This window comes from Somniosus microcephalus, chromosome 17, assembly GCF_052327205.1.
Source record: "Somniosus microcephalus isolate GS21.2 chromosome 17, FLI_Smic_1.0, whole genome shotgun sequence".
NCBI classification, from domain to species: Eukaryota; Metazoa; Chordata; class Chondrichthyes; order Squaliformes; family Somniosidae; genus Somniosus; species Somniosus microcephalus.
Genome location: NC_141003.1, coordinates 61,390,726 through 61,411,508, shown reverse-complemented (window position 1 = coordinate 61,411,508; position 20,783 = coordinate 61,390,726). Strand labels below are relative to the sequence as shown.

The 20,783-nt window shown below is 51.1% G+C and overlaps 1 protein-coding gene across 1 annotated transcript in view; it reads right to left on the bottom strand.

Annotated features, from left to right (window-relative positions):
• LOC147105772 (uncharacterized) overlaps positions 1-20,783 on the bottom strand; it is a 232,055-nt gene that overhangs the window by 155,086 nt on the left and 56,186 nt on the right. Inside the window, 2 exon segments of the mRNA XM_086010942.1 lie at positions 13,222-13,296; positions 14,502-16,790. Of these exon segments, the coding sequence (XP_085867068.1) occupies positions 13,222-13,296; positions 14,502-16,790 (2,364 nt within the window).

The window sequence follows — 20,783 nt, the reverse complement described above, 5'->3', positions numbered from 1 at the left end:
GATGTTTCTGATGGCCGGGGAGTCCAGAACCAGGGGTCATAGTCTAAGGATAAGGGGTAAGCCATTTAGGACTGAAATGAGGAGGAATTTCTTCACCCAGAGAGTGGTGAACCTGTGGAATTCTCTGCCACAGAGGGCGGTGGAGGCCAGTTCATTAAATATATTCAAGAAAGAGTTGGATATATTTGTTGAGGCTAAAGGGATCAAGGGATATGGGGAGAAGGCAGGGACAGGGTACTGAAATTGGATGATCAGCTATGATCTCATTGAATGGCGGAGCAGGCTCGAAGGGCCAAATGGCCTACTCCTGCTCCTATCTTTTACGAATCTATGAAGGTGTCACTCGCCCTGTCACTACAGGTGTCACTCGCCATGTCACTACAGGTGTCACTTGCCCTGTCACTACAGGTGTCACTAGACCTGTCACTACAGGTGTCACTCACTCTGCCACTACAGGTGTCACTCACCCTGACACTACAGGTGTCACTCGCCCTGTCACTATAGCTGTCACTCACCCTGTCAATACAGGAGTCACTCGACCTGTCACTACAGGTGTCAGACGCCCTGTAACTACAGGTGTCAATCCCCTTGTCACTACAGGTGTCACTCTCTCTGTCACTACAGGTGTCACTTGCCTTGTCACTACAGTTGTCACACGCCCTGTCACTACATGTGTCACTCGCCCTGCCACTACAGGTGTCACTGGACCTGTCACTGCAGGTATTACTCACTCTGTCATTACAGGTGTCACTCGCCCTGTCACTGCAAGTGTCACGCGACCTGTCACTACAGGTGTCGCTCACCCTGCCACTAGAGATGTCGCTCACCCTGCCACTACAGGTGTCACTCGCTCTGCCACTACAGGTGTTACTCGCCCTGACACTACAGGTGTCACTCGCCCTGACACTACAGTGTCGCTCACCCTGCCACTACAGGTGTCACTCACCCTGCCACTACAGGTGTCACTCCCTCTGTCACTACAGGTGTCGCTCACCCTGCCACTACAGGTGTCACTCGCTCTGCCACTACAGGTGTTACTCGCCCTAACACTACAGGTGTCACTCGCCCTGACACTACAGTGTCGCTCACCCTGCCACTACAGGTGTCACTCACTCTGTCACTACAGGTGTCACTCGCCCTGTCACTACAGGTGTCACTCGCCCTATCACTACAGGTGTCACTCGAGCTGTCACTACAGGTGTCAATCGCCTTATCACTACAGATGTCACTGCCTCTGTCACTACAGGTGTCACTCACTCTGTCACTGCAGGTGTCACTCGCCCTGTCACTACAGGTGTCACTCGCCCTGTCACTACAGGTGTCACTCACCCTGCCACTACAGTTGTAGCTCACCCTGTCACTACATGTGTCACTCACCCTGTCACTACAGGTGTCACTCATCCTGTCACTACAGGTGTCGCTCACCCTGTCACTACAGGTGTCACTCGCCCTGACACTACAAGTGTCACTCGCCCTGTCACTACAAGTGTCACTTGCCCTGTCACTACAGGTGTCGCTCACCATGTCACTACAGGTGTCACTTGCCCTGTCACTACAGGTGTCACTAGACCTGTCACTACAGGTGTCACTAGACCTGTCACTACAGATGTCACTCGCCCTGCCACTACAGGTGTCACTCGCCCTGTCACTACAGGTGTCACTCGCCCTGACACTACAGGTGTCACTCCCGCTGTCACTCGCCCTGTCACTACAGGTGTCACTCGCCGTAACTTCAGGTGTCACTCGAGCTGTGACTACAGGTGCCACTCGCACTGACACTACAGGTGTCACTCACTCTGTCACTACAGTTGTCACTCGCCCTGTCACTACAGGTGTCACACGCCCTATCACTACAGGTGTCACTCGAGCTGTCACTAAAGGTGTCAATCGCCCTGTCACTACAGGTGTCACTCACCATGTCACTACAGGTGTCACTTGCCCTGTCACTACAGGTGTCACTCACTCTGTCACTACAAGTGTCACTCGCCCTGTCACTACAAGTGTCACTCGCCCTGTCACTACAGGTGTCACTCACCATGTCACTACAGGTGTCACTTGCCCTGTCACTACAGGTGTCACTAGACCTGTCACTACAGGTGTCACTAGACCTGTCACTACAGATGTCACTCGCCCTGCCACTACAGGTGTCACTCGCCCTGCCACTACAGGTATCACTCGCCCTGACACTACAGGTGTCACTCCGTCACTACAGGTGTCACTCGCCCTGTCATTACAGGTGTCACTCGCCCTGTCACTACAGGTGTCACTCACCCTGACACTACAAGTGTCACTCACCCTGACACTACAAGTGTCACTCGCCCTGTCACTACAGGTGTCACTCACCATGTCACTACAGGTGTCACTCGCCCTGTCACTACAGGTGTCACTCGCCCTGTCACTACAGGTGTCACTCGCCCTGACACTAAAGGTGTCACTCGCCCTGTCACTACACATGTCACTCCACCTGTCACTACAGGTGTCACTCACCCTGTCAATGCAGGTGTCACTCGACCTGTCACTACAGGTGTTGCTCACCCTGTCACTACAGGTGTCGCTCACCCTGCTACTACAGGTGTCACTCGCTCTGCCACTACAGGTGTTACTCGCCCTGACACTACAGGTGTCACTCGCCCTGACACTACAGGTGTCACTCACCATGTCACTACAGGTGTCACTCGCCTGTCACTAGAGGTGTCACTCGACCTGTCACTACAGGTGTCACTCGCCCTGCCACTACAGGTGTCACTCGCCCTGACACTACAGGTGTCACTCACCCTGTCACTACACATGTCACTCCACCTGTCACTACAGGTGTCACAAGCCCTGTAACTACTGGGGTCACTTGCCCCATCACTACAGGTGTCACTCGACCTGTCACTACAGGTGTCAATCCCCTTGTCACTACAGGTGTCACTCGCCCTGTCACTACATGTGTCACTCGTCCTGCCACTACAGGTGTCACTCACCCTGTCACTACAGTTGAAGCTCGCCCTGCCACTATAGGTGCCACTCGACCTGTCACTACAGGTGTCACTCGACCTGTCACTACAGGTGTCACTCACCCTGTCACTACATGTGTCACTCGTCCTGCCACTACAGGTGTCACTCACCCTGTCACTACAGGTGTCACTCACCCTGTCACTACAGTTGAAGCTCGCCCTGCCACTATAGGTGTCACTCGACCTGTCACTACAGGTGTCACTCGACCTGTCACTATAGGTGTCACTCGCCCTGCCACTATAGGTGTCACTCGACCTGTCACTACAGGTGTCACTCGACCTGTCACTACAGGTGTCACTCAACCTGCCACTATAGGTGTCACTCGACCTGTCACTACAGGTGTCACTCACCCTGTCACTACAGATGTCACTGGACCTGTCACTACAGGTGTCACTCGCCCTGCCACGATAGGTGTCACTCGACCTGTCACTACAGGTGTCACTCAACCTGTCACTACAGGTGTCACTCGCCCTGCCACTATAGGTGTCACTCGACCTGTCACTACAGGTGTCATTCGACCTGTCACTACAGGTGTCACTCGCCCTGTCACTTCAGGTGTCACTCGCCCTGTCACTTCAGGTGTCACTCGCCCTGTCACTACAGGTGTTACTCGAGCAGTGACTACAGGTGTCACTCACCCTGTCACTACAGGTGCCACTCACCCTGTCACTACAGTTGTAGCTCGCCCTTGTAGTGTATGTACCTTTAAGAGAGAACTACTTTTACAGCTCCTGTATGCTGTAGTACCGGCAGTGACCACACCTGTATATAAGCCTTGAGCATGCCTCTGTACCCCGAGTCTTGAGACTACCCTACTCCAGTAAACACCTGTTGATTGTTAAGTTACAGTATCCGTGTAGTTATTGAAAAACATCATACTCTCAGAATCACGGATCTAACAGTGGCGACGAGTGTCGATTCGAATCTACCTGCAACTCTGCATTTCCCTTCGAGGATTCACTCCGGGAGGGCGGTGGAAGAAAGTCGAGGCCAGAAGCACGGGCGTCGATCACGAGCAACCGCCCAGTCGTCCGGCAGAGAGTGAACATCGCAGGGGAGGCTGTGGAGAGCCGGGCTTGGTTCCCCAGCCACGACGATCAGCAACAGACTGACGACAGGTACAGCGCAGACCCTTCCCGGACAGCAGCGGCTGGAGCCGACCGACGGCAGAGAAAAAGCCGAGCAGCGCCGACGGGGTAAGATAGAGGGTGAAGCGCACAGGGCGCAGCCAGGGGTTGAAAACCGAGCGGCGTCGAGGAAAAGCAAAACGGAGAGAGGGTAAAGCAGCAGCCGGGTTCAGGACCGAGCGGCGGAAACGGGAAAGGCGCACAGAAAAAAAAACGCACAGAGCACAGCCAGGGCTCAAGGGCTGAACAGTGTCCGCGGGGAGAAGAAGGGAGAGCGCGGGAGACGCCATTGAGCCGCGGAGAAGAAGGAAGAGCGCGGGAGACGCCATTTTTAGAAGCCGCAGCGGAGAAGAGTGACGAGCGTGGGAAGAAAGGAAAGCGCGGGAGACGCCATTTTGTGCCAGCGGAGAAGAAGGGATAGCGCGGGAGACGCCATTTTTGACAGTTAAATCACACCCAGGGATGCCGAAGAGTGGCAGTATCTCTACGTTCGACAATGAAGTCGAAGATTGGGCGACATATGTGGAACGTATTGAGGTGTACTGCAGGGCGAATGAAGTGCCAGATGCTAGGAAAGCACTGGTTTTGTTAAATTCCATGGGTGCAAAAACTTATGGGTTACTGCGAAACCTAATAACCCCAGAGAAGCCCGTGAATAAGAATTTTGAAAGCATAGTAGAAATCCTACAGGGCCACTTAAACACCACACCGCTGCTGATAGTAGAAAGATTTAAGTTCCATAAAAGGAACTAACATAAAGACGAAAGCAATGCTGAGTACTTAACGGAACTGCGCAAGCTATCGAAACTCTGCCAGTTTGGAGTGGGACTAGCAGATACGTTAAGGGACAAGTTTGTGTGTGGGCTTCAAAGTGAAGGAACCCAGAAACGGCTTCTATCAGAAAAGGATCTTGCGCTGGACAAGGCTTTCAGTATGGCAGTATCACACGAAGCAGCCGCAAGGAGCGCTGCAGAGATACAATGGAGACCGCAAGAATATGGCACCAATGAAATGTCCTATGGAACAGGGAAGTGTTATCGCTGCGGCAGAACAACACACGACCAGAAGGATTGTTGGTTCAAGGACCAAGTGTGCAGACAGTGTGGAAAAGCAGGACACGTAGCAAGAGTCTGCAGGTCTGGGAAGAAAACCAACAGCAAGAAATCTCCACAGGAGAAGTACAAAAAGGTACATAAGGTGATGGACAGTAGTTCAGACGAACAGAAAAGTGATACAGACTCCGGAAGCAAGGAGCTGGGTTGTCTGAAACTACATAAGGTAACCAAAATGGAGGATCACCAGACTATCTGGGTTACACTCAAGATAGACGGAGTCCAAGTGAAAATGGAATTGGACACAGGATCAGCCCTAACAGTCATAAACCAAAGGGACTACAAGCGGCTATTTTCACATATACCCTTGAAAGCTACAGAGATTGTCTTGAAGACGTACATGGGGCAAAAAGTCTACCCCAAAGGAAAAATAAGGGTGAAAGTGATATACAAAGGCCAGGAAATACCTAAAATGGACTTATATGTATTGCCAGATGGAGGACCACCACTGCTAGGGCGTGAATGGATCCGGAAGATACAATTAGATTGGCATTCCATACAGGCACTGAAGGTTGAGGCCAAAAAGGATGATGACGTCACACCTGGACGACTGTCAAAAATGCTAACTGACGCAAAAGAAGTGTTCCAGGAGGGACTCGGAACACTAAAAGGCATAACAACAACGATTAAAATAGAGGAAAATGCAAGCCCAAAGTTTCTTAAGGCCAGACCAGTGCCTTATGCGATCAGACCAGCCGTCGAAGCAGAGCTGTAAGGTTTGGAACGTTCAGGAGTACTGTCCAAAGTATACTGGAGCGTGTGGGCTACACCCATCGTTCCTGTAATGAAGAGGTCGTTGAGTAATACGCCTGGGGAACCAAAGAAGGTCCGCATCTGTGGGGATTTTAAGGTGACAGTGAACCCAGTCCTTCACACGGTACAATATCCGCTTCCACGAATTGAGGACATTTTCGCCTCGCTATCTGGAGGTAAACGCTTCACCAAAATTGATCTAGCCCAGGCGTATTTGCAAATGGAGGTAGAAGAAGCCTCGAAACAATACCTCACGATCAACACTCATAAAGGTCTCTACCAATACAACCGTCTGGTGTTCGGGGTAGCATCGGCTCCGGCTATTTGGCAAAGGGCGATGGATCAAGTCCTGCAAGGGATTCCAGGGACCCAGTGTTATTTGGACAACATCCTGGTCACGGGCGAAAATGACAGTGATCACCTCGCCAACCTGGAGAAGGTGCTCACCAGATTAAAGGAATATGGGCTATGAGCTAATCGCCACAAGTGCGAGTTTTTCCAGAAGCAGATCTCGTATTGTGGCCATGTTATCGATGAAGAGGGGTTACATAAGTCCCCTGAAAAGATTGAGGCAGTAGTCAAGGCTCCAGCACCGGAAAATGTGTCACAACTGAGGTCGTTCCTCGGGCTGGTAAACTACTACCATAAGTTCTTACCAAATTTGTCTACGGTATTACACCCACTGAACACCCTATTGCAAACAGGGGTACCATGGAAGTGGAATGACGAACGTAAATGAGCTTTCCAGAAGTGCAAAGAATTGATCACATCAAAAGAGGTGTTGGCCCATTTCAACCCAGCACTACCAATTCGTTTGGCATGTGATGCATCACCCTATGGTACTGGAGCGGTGCTGTCGCACAAATTCCCAGACGGGTTGGAGAGGCCAGTAGCCTTTGCGTCTTGGTCACTAACCTCAGCCGAGCGCAACTGCGCCCAAATTGACAGGGAGGCCCTCAGCCTAGTATGGGGAGTAAAAAAATTTAACCACTATCTGCATGGGCAGAAGTTCACCTTGCTGACTGACCACCAACCACTTGTCTCCATCTTTAATCCTAAGAAGGGCGTTCCAGTGATGACTGCACAACGGTTACAAAGATGGTCCCTGTTTCTAGGGGCGAATCAATATGAAATAGAATATAAAGGCACGAAACAGCATGGGAAGGCTGATGGGCTATCGCGCCTGCCACTGCCTACTGTGGAGGAAGCACCAGCAGTGGACCCTATCGAGATATTTTATTCGTCAATAATTGAACGATTGCCAGTAACGAACGCGGATATAGAGGAGACCCGCAATGATCCGATGCTATCTCGGGTATATGATTTGACGGTGAGGGGATGGCCAACACATGGCGACTCACTGTTGCCAGTGTTCTCATCCAGAAGAGAACAGCTGTCAGTATGCCAGGGGACAGTGATGTGTGGATCCAGAGTGGTGATTCCACCCAAGTTAAGGGAGAGAGTGCTAAATGAGCTTCATGAAGGTCATCTGGGAGGAGTGAAAATGAAAAGCCTTGCTAGGGCTTATGTGTGGTGGCCGGAAATCGATCAACAAATCGAGGACCTAACCAAGAGCTGCTCAGGATGCCAGAAGGTCCAAAATGCACCACCACATGCCCCTCTACACCCATGGGAGTGGCCCTCCTCTCCATGGCAACGGGTGCGTATTGATTTTGCTGGTCCATTCATGGACTCAATGTTCTTAATAGCAGTGGATGCTCATTCGAAATGGCCTGAGGTGATAAAAATGTCCTCAACCACTACAGAGAAAACGATTGCAGTCCTACGGACCATATTTGCCAGGAACGGCTTGCCAGAGCAGATTTGCTCTGATAATGGACCACAGTTTGTGTCCGAAGAGTTTCGGAAATTTATGAGAAGGAATGGGGTAAGGCATTACACATCCGCCCCGTATCATCCAGCCACAAATGGATTGGCTGAGAGGTTCGTACAAACCTTTAAAAACGCGATAAAGGCCATGTGCGACGATGAAATTCCACTACAGCATACGGTGGACAATTTCTTATTAGCCTACAGAAATGCAACACATGCAGTTACCAACCAGACCCCGGCCATGATGTTCTTTAACCGAAGGTTGAGATCTCGTCTGGATTTGCACAGACCAAATGTGCAAAGAAATGTTGAGGATAAACAATTCCAGCACATCAATGAGAAGCCGACAAGGAGCTTCAACGTAGGACAACCAGTCTTGGCCCGTGACTACCGAACAGAGAAATGGCAACCCGGAACGATATGCACAAGGCAGGGGCCATTAATGTACACAGTGGATGTCGGGGAGAACATTGTGAGACGCCACGTCGATCAGATCTTATTGTCACAGGAACGAGTCAACCCCATGTCTCGCGTACCTGGGGATGAACCCGACATACCGGTCGCATCTACCTCAGAACCAGTAGCAGTGGAAACCGATGAACTAACTGACAAAAAGGGGCCAGAATCGCCTCCGCACCAAGAACAAGAACCTCTGGAAAGGCGCTATCCTGAAAGGATCAGGAAGCCGCCCCAAAGACTGAATCTATAAATGGACTATTGTTGTTTAATGTACATGTTAAAGTGTTAATTGTTATTTGAATATTATGGGTACTGCTAATCTAAAAGGGGAGGAATTGTAGTGTATGTACCTTTAAGAGAGAACTACTTTTACAGCTCCTGTATACTGTAGTACCGGCAGTGACCACACCTGTATATAAGCCTTGAGCATGCCTCTGTACCCCCAGTCTTGAGACTACCCTACTCCAGTAAACACCTGTTGATTGTTAAGTTACAGTATCCGTGTAGTTATTGAAAAACATCATACTCTCAGAATCACGGATCTAACAGCCCTGTCACTACATGTGTCACTCGACCTATCACTACAGGTGTCACTCACCCTGTCACTACAGGTGTCGCTCACCCTGTCACTACAGGTGTCACTCGCCCTGTCACTACAGGTGTCACTCGCCATGTCACTACAGGTGTCACTAGACCTGTCACTACATGTGTCACTAGACCTGTCACTACAGGTGTCACTCACCCTGCCACTACAGTTGTCACTTGCCCTGTCACTACAGGTGTCACTCGCCCTGTCACTACAGGTGTCACTCGAGCGGTGACTACAGGTGTCACTCGCCCTGTCACTACAGGTGTCACTCACCCTGTCACTACAGTTGTAGCTCGCCCTGTCATTACATGTGTCACTCGACCTGTCACTACAGGTGTCACTTGACCTGTCACTACAGGTGTCGCTCACCCTGTCACTACAGGTGTCAGTCGCCCTGACACTACAAGTGTCACTCGCCCTGTCACTACAGGTGTCACTCACCCTGCCACTACAGGTGTCACTCGAGCTGTGACTACAGGTGTCACTCACCCTGTCACTGCAGGTGTCACTAGACCTGTCACTGCAGGTGTCACTCGCCCTGCCACTACAGGTGTCACTCACCCTGTCACTACAGGTGTCACTAGACCTGTCACTACAGGTGTCACTCACCCTGCCACTACAGGTGTCACTCGCCCTGTCGCTACAGGTGTCACTCGCCCTGTCACTACAGGTGTCGCTCACCCTGCCGCTACATGTGTCACTCACCCTGCCACTACAGGTGTCACTCGAGCTGTGACTACAGGTGTCACTCACCCTGTCACTGCAGGTGTCACTAGACCTGTCACTACAGGTGTCACTCGCCCTGCCACTACAGGTGTCACTCGCCCTGTCACTACAGGTGTCACTAGACCTGTCACTACAGGTGTCACTCGCCCTGCCACTACAGGTGTCACTCGCCCTGTCGCTACAGGTGTCACTCGCCCTGTCACTACAGGTGTCGCTCGCCCTGTCACATACAATTGTCACTGGACCTGTCACTGCAGGTGTCATGCACCCAGTCACTACAGGTGTTACTCGACCTGTCACTACAGGTGTCACTCGACGTGTTACTACAGGTGTCATTCGCCCACTCATTACAGGTGTCACTCGACCTGTCACTACAGGTGTCACTCGCCCTGCCACTACAGGTGTCACTCACCCTGTCACTACAGGTGTCACTCACCCTGTCACTACAGGTGTCACTCGCCCTGACACTACAGGTGTCACTCGCCCTGTCACTGCAGGTGTTACTCGCCCTGTCACTACAGCTGTCACTCGCAATGTCACTACAGGTGTCACTCGCCCTTGTCACTACAGGTGTTACTAGACCTGTCACTACAGGGGTCGCTCACCCTGCCACTACAGGTGTCACTCACCCTGCCACTACAGGTGTCAATCACCCTGCCACTACAGGTGTCACTCGAGCTGTGACTACAGGTGTCACTCGCCCTGTCACTACAGGTGTCACTAGACCTGTCAGTACAGGTGTCACTCGTCCTGCCACTACAGGTGTCACTCGCCCTGTCACTTCAGGTGTCACTCGCCCTGTCACTACAGGTGTCACTCGCCCTGTCACATACAAGTGTCACTGGACCTGTCACTATAGGTGTCATGCACCCAGTCACTACAGGTGTCACTCGACCTGTCACTACAGGTGTCACTCGCCCTGTCACTACAGATGTCACTTGCCCTGTCACTACAGGTGTCACTCGCCCTGTCACATACAAGTGTCACTGGACCTGTCACTATAGGTGTCATGCACCCAGTCGCTACAGGTGTCACTCGACCTGTCACTACAGGTGTCACTCGACGTGTTACTACAGGTGCCACTTGCCCTCTCATTACAGGTGTCACTCGACCTGTCACTACAGGTGTCAGTCAACCTGTCACTACAGGTGTCACTCGTCCTGTCATTGTAGTTGTCATTCACCCTGTCACTACAGGGGTCACTCGGCCTGTCACTACAGGGGTCACTCCACCTGTCACGACAGGTGTCACTCGCCCTGCCACGACAGGTGTCACTCGCCCTGCCACTACAGGTGTCACCCGCCCTGTCACTACAGCTGTCACTCGCCTTGTCACATACAAGTGTCACTGGACCTGTCACTACAGGTGTCATGCACCCAGTCACTACAGGTGTCACTCGACCCGTCACTATAGGTGTCACTCGACCTGTCACTACAGGTGTCACTTGACGTGTTACTACAGGTGTCACTCACCCTGTCACTACAGGTGTCACTCGCCCTGTCACATACAAGTGTCACTGGACCTGTCACTACAGGTGTCATGCACCCAGTCACTACAGGTGTCACTCGACCTGTCACTACAGGTGTCACTCGACGTGTTACTACAGGTGTCACTCGCCCTGTCACTACAGGTGCCACTCGCCCTCTCATTACAGGTGTCACTCGACCTGTCACTACAGGTGTCACTCAACCTGTCACTACAGGTGTCACTCGTCCTGTCATTGTAGGTGTCATTCACCCTGTCACTACAGGGGTCACTCCACCTGTCACGACAGGTGTCACTCGCCCTGCCACTACAGGTGTCACCCGCCCTGTCACTACAGGTGTCACTCGCCCTGTCACTACAAGTGTCACTCACCCTGTCACTATAGTTGTCACTCGCCCTGTCACTACAGGTGTCACTCGCCCTGTCACTGCAGTTGTCACTCGACCTGTCACTCGACCTGTCACTATAGGTGTCACTTACCCTGACACGACAGGTGTCTCTCGCCCTCTCACTACAGGTGTCACTTGCCCTGTCACTGCAGGTGTTACTCGCCCTGTCACTACAGGTATCACTCGCCCTGTCACTATAGGTGTCGCTTGACCTGTCACTACAGGTGTCACGCAACCTGTCACTACAGATGTCCCTCTCCCTATCGCCACAGGTTTCACTCACCCTGTCATTACAGGTGTCACTCGACCTGTCACTACAGGTGTCACTCGACTTGTCACTGCAGGTGTCACTCACCCTGTCACTACAGGTGTCACTCACCCTGTCACTACAGGTGTCACTCAAGCTGTCACTGCAGGTGACACTCGACTCGTCACTGCAGGTGTCACTCGCCCTGTCACTACGTGTCACTCGCCCTGTCACTACAGGTGTCACTCACCCTGTCACTACAGGTGTCACTCGCCCTGTCACTACAGGTGTCACTCGCCTTGCTCATCTTCTGGTTCAGGTCGAGTCATTTGAATGGAGTGCCTGAGCGGCATTGATGATGAGTTGATCTCACCCCCACCTCCGCCTGCCATGCCACTGATGTTGGGCACCCCCTCAGCACATGCCCCACAGGAGATCTGTTAATCAGCTTCATTTAATATTTTATATTCCTTGATACCCCACAACCACCTCGTCTCCATTGCAACAATGACTATACTTCAAAAGTACTTCATTTGCTGTAAAGCGCTTTGGGCCGTCCTTCATAATTACATATAATCGACACCACAGAAACAGGCCATTCAACCTAACTGGTCTATAATGCGCATTAGCCTCCTTCCATCGTAATTACCTCTTCCCACCCTGACCCCAGTATCCCTCTAGTCACGTCTCCCTCATGTACACCTCAAGCCTTCTCTTAAGTGCTTTGATGCTCGTCAGTCAAACACTGACCTGTGGTTGTGAAAGGCGCTATATAAATGCAAGTCTTTCTTCTTTTAGACTGGAGATATTTCCTCTGAAGGCTCCTCCGAGTTTTCCCTTTACACTGCGATGGCTTTTCTTGCACTCGCTCCAACACATGTGTGAGCTTTATGTGATATGGTGACCAGAACTGTATTCACTATCCAAGTGAGGTCTCCCAGTACACTGTGAAGTCCTCACACACCCTCTGTAGTCTTGTGCTTCACTGTCTGGTTATAAATCCCAGCAGTCTACCAGTAATCAAGCTGTGTTTATTTGCCAACTTGTCCAGGCATTGAAAGTGAGGATTCTCTCATCACCCCACACCCATTCCTTGGCCTATTCAAACCGATCCATTGCATATTTATGATGCACGTTGGTCCAACCTTTAAACAATCCTTTACATTTATCAATGTTCATTTTCATCTGCTATTTGTCTGCCCAATGGCGTAAGTGGTCTGAATCCTCCAGGAATCTTTCGCTCGCTGCACTGTGTCTGCTGCTCTCACTATTTTGGTGTTGGCTGAAAATTTGATAATGTTGCATTTGGGTCACGATCATACTTTATAGAATCATAGAAACAACAGGCGCCCTGCTGGACCCCACTCAGCACCTGCCCTCGCCTGGCATTATAGCTCTCCGCATTGCTCCATTTCCTATTCCTTAACCCGAGCCTCGCTCAGCAAACAGTCTCTAGCACACTGCTTTAGAGCACAAGTCGATCCCAAAATACGTCACTCACCTTGGAGACGCTGGATCTGTTTGGCGAAGTTTTCAGTTTGTTGCACGTTGACCAATCGCTGCTCCTCCAGCAACCCTTCAGAAAGGTCAGAGGTCAGGTACGGGCACGGGTTCGATACAGAGTAAAGCTCCCTCTACACTGTCCCATCAAACACTCCCAGGGCAGCTACAGCACAGGTTAGATACACAGTAAAGCTCCCTCTACACTGTCCCAACAAACACTCCCAGGGCAGGTACAGCACAGGTTAGATACAGAGTAAAGCTCCCTCTACACTGTCCCATCAAACACTCCCAGGGCAGGTACAGCACGGGTTAGATACAGAGTAAAGCTCCCTCTACACTGTCCCAACAAACACTCCCAGGGCAGCTACAGCACAGGTTAGATACAGAGTAAAGCTCCCTCTACACTGTCCCATCAAACACTCCCAGGGCAGGTACAGCACGGGTTAGATACAGAGTAAAGCTCCCTCTACACTGTCCCAACAATCACTCCCAGGGCAGGTACAGCACGGGTTAGATACAGAGTAAAGCTCCCTCTAAATGTGGCCCAGCCCTTAGCTCAGAGGAACACCTCTTGCTGTACCAGTGTGAATGATTCTGCCCAGTGACCTCTGCGTGAGATTGGCAATTTCGTGCCAACGTAAGGGCTGTGTGTATTGTGGGCTCTCACTACAATTCTCCCAAATTAATTTCTGGTAGACCTTTACAGCTGCCTCTGAGACTGCATGCAATGTTTGAGTCTGATGTGACCCCGGGGCTCAAAGGGTGAAAAGTCACTGCCCCATCCAGTCCCCCATTGGGGAGAGGAACCCTTCACCCCCTCTTTCAAGTTGGTTGTTTTCTGCAGCTTCTGTACAGAAAACCTCCTCATCAATGACTTCATCATTATTTTAATATCTCTCCTCAATCTCCGCTGTAATGAGAATGGATTCAGCTCCTCACCTCTGTCCATTGTTTGGGCTTCCCTCAAAACTCAGAAAAATTCTGCTGATTTTTCTCCTTGAAGGCGTCAAATCTGAGACAAAATTCGGCCCCACCCGATCCCCGCAACCAAACCCCTGCCCCCGAACCCCCCGCGCCCAGCTCCCCCCAAACTTCCCCCCCCAAACTCTGCGCCTAGCCCCACCCAAACGCCCACCCACCCACAGCCCTCCACCAAATTTCAGCGCCCATTCCCCCCACCCCCCAGCCACTGGCACATTCCCAGGACTGAGCACGGAGCGTACAGTGCCTGGTCTCATCTCCCAACATCCCTTCGTGTTCTTTATGAATCACTCCTACCTTGTAAATCCAGATAGTTCTTCTGGTGTCGGGCAGCCTGCTCCCGAGCTTTGTCCAACTCCTTTCGTAGCTGCTCGATCTGTGACCTCAACTCATCCAATTCCAACACACCCAGCACATTGTCACATGATTCAGGACCCACTGACCTCATATCACATGATACAGGATCGCTTACTAATTGGTCATAAGATTTAGGGACACGCGTCACCATATCACGTAGTTCTAGATTGGCTGATATCATAGCAGATACTTCAGGATCAGCTGACTTGACCTCAATTGGTTTGGGATCAGCTGACTTGACCTCAATTGGTTTGGGATCAGCTGACTTGACATCGGATGGTTTGGGATCAGCTGATTTGACCTCGGATGGTTTGGGATCAGCTGACTTGACCTCGGATGGTTTGGATTCCACTGACTTGACCTCGGATGGTTTGGGATCAGCTGTCTTGACCTTGGATAGTTTGGGATCAGCTGGCTTGACCTCGGATAGTTTGGGATCAGCTGGCTTGACCTCGGATAGTTTGGGATCAACTGGCTTGACCTTGGTTGGTTTGGGATCAGCTGACTTGATCTCAGATAGTTTGGGATCAGCTGGCTTGACCTCGGATAGTTTGGGATCAACTGGCTTGACCTTGGTTGGTTTGGGATCAGCTGACTTGATCTCGGATAGTTTGGGATCAGCTGGCTTGACCTCGGATTGTTTGGGATCAGCTGGCTTGACCTCGGGTGGTTTCGGTTCCGCTGACTTGACCTCGGATGGTTTGGGATCAGCTGTCCTGACCTTGGATGGTTTGGGATCAGCTGACTTGATCTCGGATAGTTTGGGATCAGCTGGCTTGACCTCGGATAGTTTGGGATCAGCTGGCTTGGCCTTGGATGGTTTGGGATCAGCTGGCTTGACGTCGGATGGTTTGGGATCAGCTGACTTGACCTCGGATGGTTTGGGTTCCGCTGTCTTGACCTTGGATGGTTTGGGATCAGCTGACTTGACCTCAGTTGGTTTGGAATCAGTTAGCTTGACCTCGGTTTGTTTGGGATCAGCTGACTTGACCTCAGATGGTTTGGGACCAGCTGATTTGACCTCGGATTGTTTGGGTTCAGCCGACTTGATCTCGGATTGTTTGTGTTCAGTTGACTTGATCTCGGATGGTTTGGGTTCCGCTGACTTGATCTCAGACACATTGGGATCAGCTGACTTGATCTCGGATTGTTTGTGTTCAGTTGACTTGATCTCGGATGGTTTAGGTTCCGCTGACTTGATCTCAGACACATTGGGATCAGCTGACTTGATCTCGGATTGTTTGTGTTCAGTTGACTTGATCTCGGATGGTTTGGGTTCCGCTGACTTGATCTCAGACACATTGGGATCAGCTGACTTGATCTCGGATTGTTTGTGTTCAGTTGACTTGATCTCGGATGGTTTGGGTTCCGCTGACTTGATCTCAGACACCTTGGGATCAGCTGACTTGACCTCGGATTGTTTGGGTTCAGCTGACTTGACCTCAGATGGTTTGGGATCAGCTGACTTGACCTCAGATGGTTTGGGTTCCGCTGACTTGACCTCGGATGGTTTGGGTTCCGCTGACTTGATCTCAGACACCTTGGGATCAGCTGACTTGACCTCGGATTGTTTGGGTTCAGCTGACTTGACCTCAGATGGTTTGGGATCAGCTGACTTGACCTCAGATGGTTTGGGTTCCGCTGACTTGACCTCGGATGGTTTGGGTTCCGCTGACTTGATCTCAGACACCTTGGGATCAGCTGACTTGACCTCGGATGGTTTGGGTTCCGCTGTCTTGACCTCGGATGGTTTGGGATCAGCTGACTTGACCTCAGATGGTTTGGGATCAGCTGACTTGACCTCAGATGGTTTGGGATCAGCTGACTTGACCGCGGATGGTTTGGGATCAGCTGATTTGACCTCAGATGGTTTGGGATCAGCTGACTTGACTTCAGATGGTTTGGGATCAGCTGACTTGACCTCAGATGGTTTGGGATCAGCTGACTTGATCTCAGACACCTTGGGATCAGCTGACTTGACCTCAGATGGTTTGGGATCAGTTGACTTGACCTCAGATGGTTTGGGATCAGCTGATTTGACCTCGGCTGGTTTGGGATCAGCTGACTTGACCTCGAATGGTTTGGGATGGGCTGAATTGACCTCAGATATCTTGGGGGCAACTGATTTGACCTCAGGTATTGGAATATCAGCTGACTTCATAAGTGACTCTGGGTCACCTGACATTGTTGTTGATTCATTTGATTTCATTTCACATGACAACACATCACCTGAGTAAAAAAGAAAAGGTAATCACAAACATCCAATATAGAGAGTGTTCACAGAGCCCGTCCCTCGCCGGACAGTGTGTTCAGAGTCAGTCCCTCACTGAACAGTGTGTTCAGAGTCAGTCCCTCACCGAACAGTGTGTTCAGAGTCAGTTCCTCACCGGACAGTGTGTTCAGAGTCAGTTCCTCACCGGACAGTGTGTCCAGACCCCATCCCTCACCGGACAGTGTGTCCAGAGCCCATCCCTCATCCTTCCAAATGCTACACCAGTTAGACTTCTGCCCTCTGCCCCGGGGTTTACCCTCAGCCGCTCCTGGCAGTCCCTGGGATCAGCGGTAACAGCAGAGAAAGGCTGGAAAATCAAGAGAGATCACGTGTCCCGTCTCCGCACCGACCTTTACATGGAGCAGCAGATCATGTGATCTGTCTCCACACCGCTCTATACACGGAGCAGGAAATCACGTGTCCCATCTCCACACCGCCCTTTACATGGAGCAGGAGGTCACATGTTCTGTGTCCCAACCACCCTTTACACGGAGTAGGAGATCACGCGTCCCATGTCCCCATCACCCTTTACGCAGAGCAAGAGACCTCATTCTGCTCTGGAATGTGCTGGCAGGAGTGAACTCCAGCACACAGAACTTAATCATTGATGATTCATGTCGGAATGCACAACTCAGTCTCTCAGCTGCTTAATTTTCAATCTGACACCCTCAGAAAACAAAATGAGCCCTGTCCTGATTAACCAGCAGGGTTTGGCTGGGGACCAAGATTCTGAAAATCAGTGACTCCATTTCAACCTTCCGCCTCCCTTTGCTGTACCTGCCCTGGGCGTGTTTGATGGGACAATGTAGAGGGAGCTTTACTCTGTATCTAACCCGTGCTGTACCTGCCCTGGGAGTGTTTGATGGGACAGTGTAGAGGGAGCTTTACTCTGTATCTAACCCATACTGTACCTGGTCTGGGCGTGTTTGATGGGACAGCGTAGAGGGAGCTTTACTCTGTATCTAACCCATACTGTACCTGGTCTGGGCGTGTTTGATGGGACAGTGTAGAGGGAGCTTTACTCTGTATCTAACCCATACTGTACCTGGTCTGGGCGTGTTTGATGGGACAGTGTAGAGGGAGCTTTATTCTGTATCTAACCCATATTGTACCTGATCTGGGAGTGTTTGGTGGAACAGTGTAGAGGGAGCTTTACTGTAGAGTTGAGCCTGGTGGTGATGAAGAAGTGAATGTGGGGTCAGTGGCAGAGGGGTTTCAGGAAGGGAGAATGCGGTAATGTGCTGGTGATTTTGGTGAAGGACAGGATGTGGGTTTGAGGCTCGGCTCAGAATCCTTATTGAATGAGTGTATCATCCTGCAGTGATAATGTGATAACACTTATTAAAGGGCCCTTGAACCTCAGCTCACCTGTCTTCTCCAGAGCTGAGTTATTAAGTGGTTATATTCCCTGGGTATTGTCTGCTGCCACTCCCTCTTTTGCCCACTCTCCTAGCTCGTGTCTCTGCCCTTCCTCCCCTTCCTATCTGAGGGGAGCCGTTTGTCTCTCTACAGGTCTGGCTGTGGCCAGCCCTTGTTTAGGAGAGACCACTACTTGTCTTGGGCTGTTTCTCCTGCATTTGATCATTGCCCAGTTCCTTCTACACTGTTCCAAGGGCCCACTCAACACATGATTGTCACTCCAAGCCTCGCTTCCCGGATTCCAACCAGCACCCAGGTCCTCTGTAGATTGCAAGGCAGAGGACCCAGTGAGTGCCCTTTGCACCAATACAGTGCAAACCAGTCTGTGTCCCGCACTATGGAAGTTTGTGTCTCAGGTGTGTAGTTTATTCCTTGGCTGCTGGCTATGAAAACAGAAGTGTACATGAGAGAGAGAAATACATACAATCTACAGTACAGGAGAGAGAACGAGCTGGGAGCACGCACTCCCATAGCAGTGGTATTTGAGACGAGTGTGTGTGTTTTTTTTTATTCATTCATGCGATGTCAGCGTCGCTGGCAAGGCCAGCATTTATTGCCCATCCCTAGTTGCCCTTGAGAAGGTGGTGGTGAGCCGCCTTCTTGAACCGCTGCAGTCCGTGTGGTGAAGGTACTCCCAGTGCTGTTAGGGGGGGAGTTCCAGGATTTTGACCCAGCGACGATGAAGGATCGGCGATATACTTCTAAGTCAGGATGGTGTGTGACTTAGAGGGGAACTTGGATGTGGTGGTGTTCCCATGTGCCTGCTGCCCTTATCTATGTTGTCGGGGCCCATAGCCTTTGCTGTATCCAGTGTGCTCAGCCACTTCTTGATATCACGTGGAGTGAATCGAATTGGCTGAAGACTGGCTTCTGTGGTGGTGAGGACCTCAGGAGGAGGCCATTATGGATCATCCACTCGGCACTTCTGGCCTAGGTGGTAGAGGTCGTGGGTTTGGGAGGTGCTGCTGAAGAAGCCTTGGTGAGTTGCTGCAGTGCATCTTGTAGATGGTACACACTGCACCCACGGTACGCCGATGGTGGAGGGAGTGAATGTTTAAGGTGGTGGATAGGGTGCCAATCAAGCGGGATGCTTTGTCCTGGATGGTGTCGAGCTTCTTGAGTGTTGTTGGAGCTGCACTCATCCAGGCAAGTGGAGAGTATTCCATCACACTCCTGACTTGTGCCATGTGGAAAGGCTTTGGGGAGTCAGGAGGTGAGACACTCACCACAGAATACCCAGCTTCTGACCTGCTCTTGTTGCCACAGTATTTATGTGGCTGGTCCAGTTAAGTTTCTGGTCAATGGTGCTCCCCAAGATATTGATGGTGGGGGATTCGGCGATGGTAATGCCGTTGAATGTCAAGGGGCAGTGGTTAGATTCTCACTGGTTGGAGATGGTCATTGTCTGGCACTTCTGTGGCACGAATGTTACCTGCCACTTATCAGCCCAAGCCTGAATGTCGTCCAGGTCTTGCTGCATGCGGGCATGGACTGCTTCATTATCTGAGGAGTTGTGAATGGCACTGAACACTGTGCAGTCATCAGCAAGCATCCCCACTTCTGACCTTATGATGGAGGGAAGGTCATTGATGAAGCAGCTGAAGATGGTTGGGCCTAGGACACTGCCCTGAGGAACTCCTGCAGCGATGTCCTGGGGCTGTGATGATTGACCTCCAACCATCATAACCATCTTCCTTTGTGTTAGGTATGACTCCAGCCAGTGGAGAGTTTTCCCCTCAATTCCCATTGACTTCAGTCTTACTGGGGCTCCTTGATGCCACACTTGGTCAAATGCTGCCTTGATGTTAAGGGCAGTCACTCTCACCTCACCTCTGGAATTCAGCTCCTTTGTCCATGTTTGGACCAAGGCTGTGATGAGGTCTGGAGCCAAATGGTCCTGGCAGAACCCAAACTGAGCATCGGTGAGCAGGTTATTGGTGAGTAAGTGCTGCTTGATAGCTCTGTCAACGACACCTTCCATCACTTTGCTGATGATTGAGAGTAGACTGATGGGGCGGTAATTGGCCGGATTCAATTTGTCCTGCTTTTTCTGGACAGTTCATACCTGGGCAGTTTTCCACATTGTCGGATAGATGCCAGTGTTATAGCTGTACTGGAACAGCTTGGCTAGAGGTGCAGCTAGTTCTGGAGCACGTCTTCAGCACGATAGCCGGGATGTTGTCAGGGCCCATAGCCTTAGCTGTATCCAGTACGCTCAGCTGTTTCTTGATATCACGTGGAGTGAATCGAATTGGCTGAAGAATGGCTTCTGTGATGGTGGGGACTGCAGGAGGAAGCCGATATGGATCATCCACTCGGCACTTTTGGCTGAAGATGGTTGCAAACACTTCAGCCTTGTCTTTTGCACTCACGTGCTGGGCTCCACCATCATTAAGGATGGGGATATTCATGGAGCCATCTCCACCCATTAGTTGTTTAAAGGTCCAGCACCATTCACGACTGGATGTGGCAGGACTGCAGAGCTTTGATCTGATCCGTTGATTGTGGGATCGCTTAGCCCTGTCTATAGC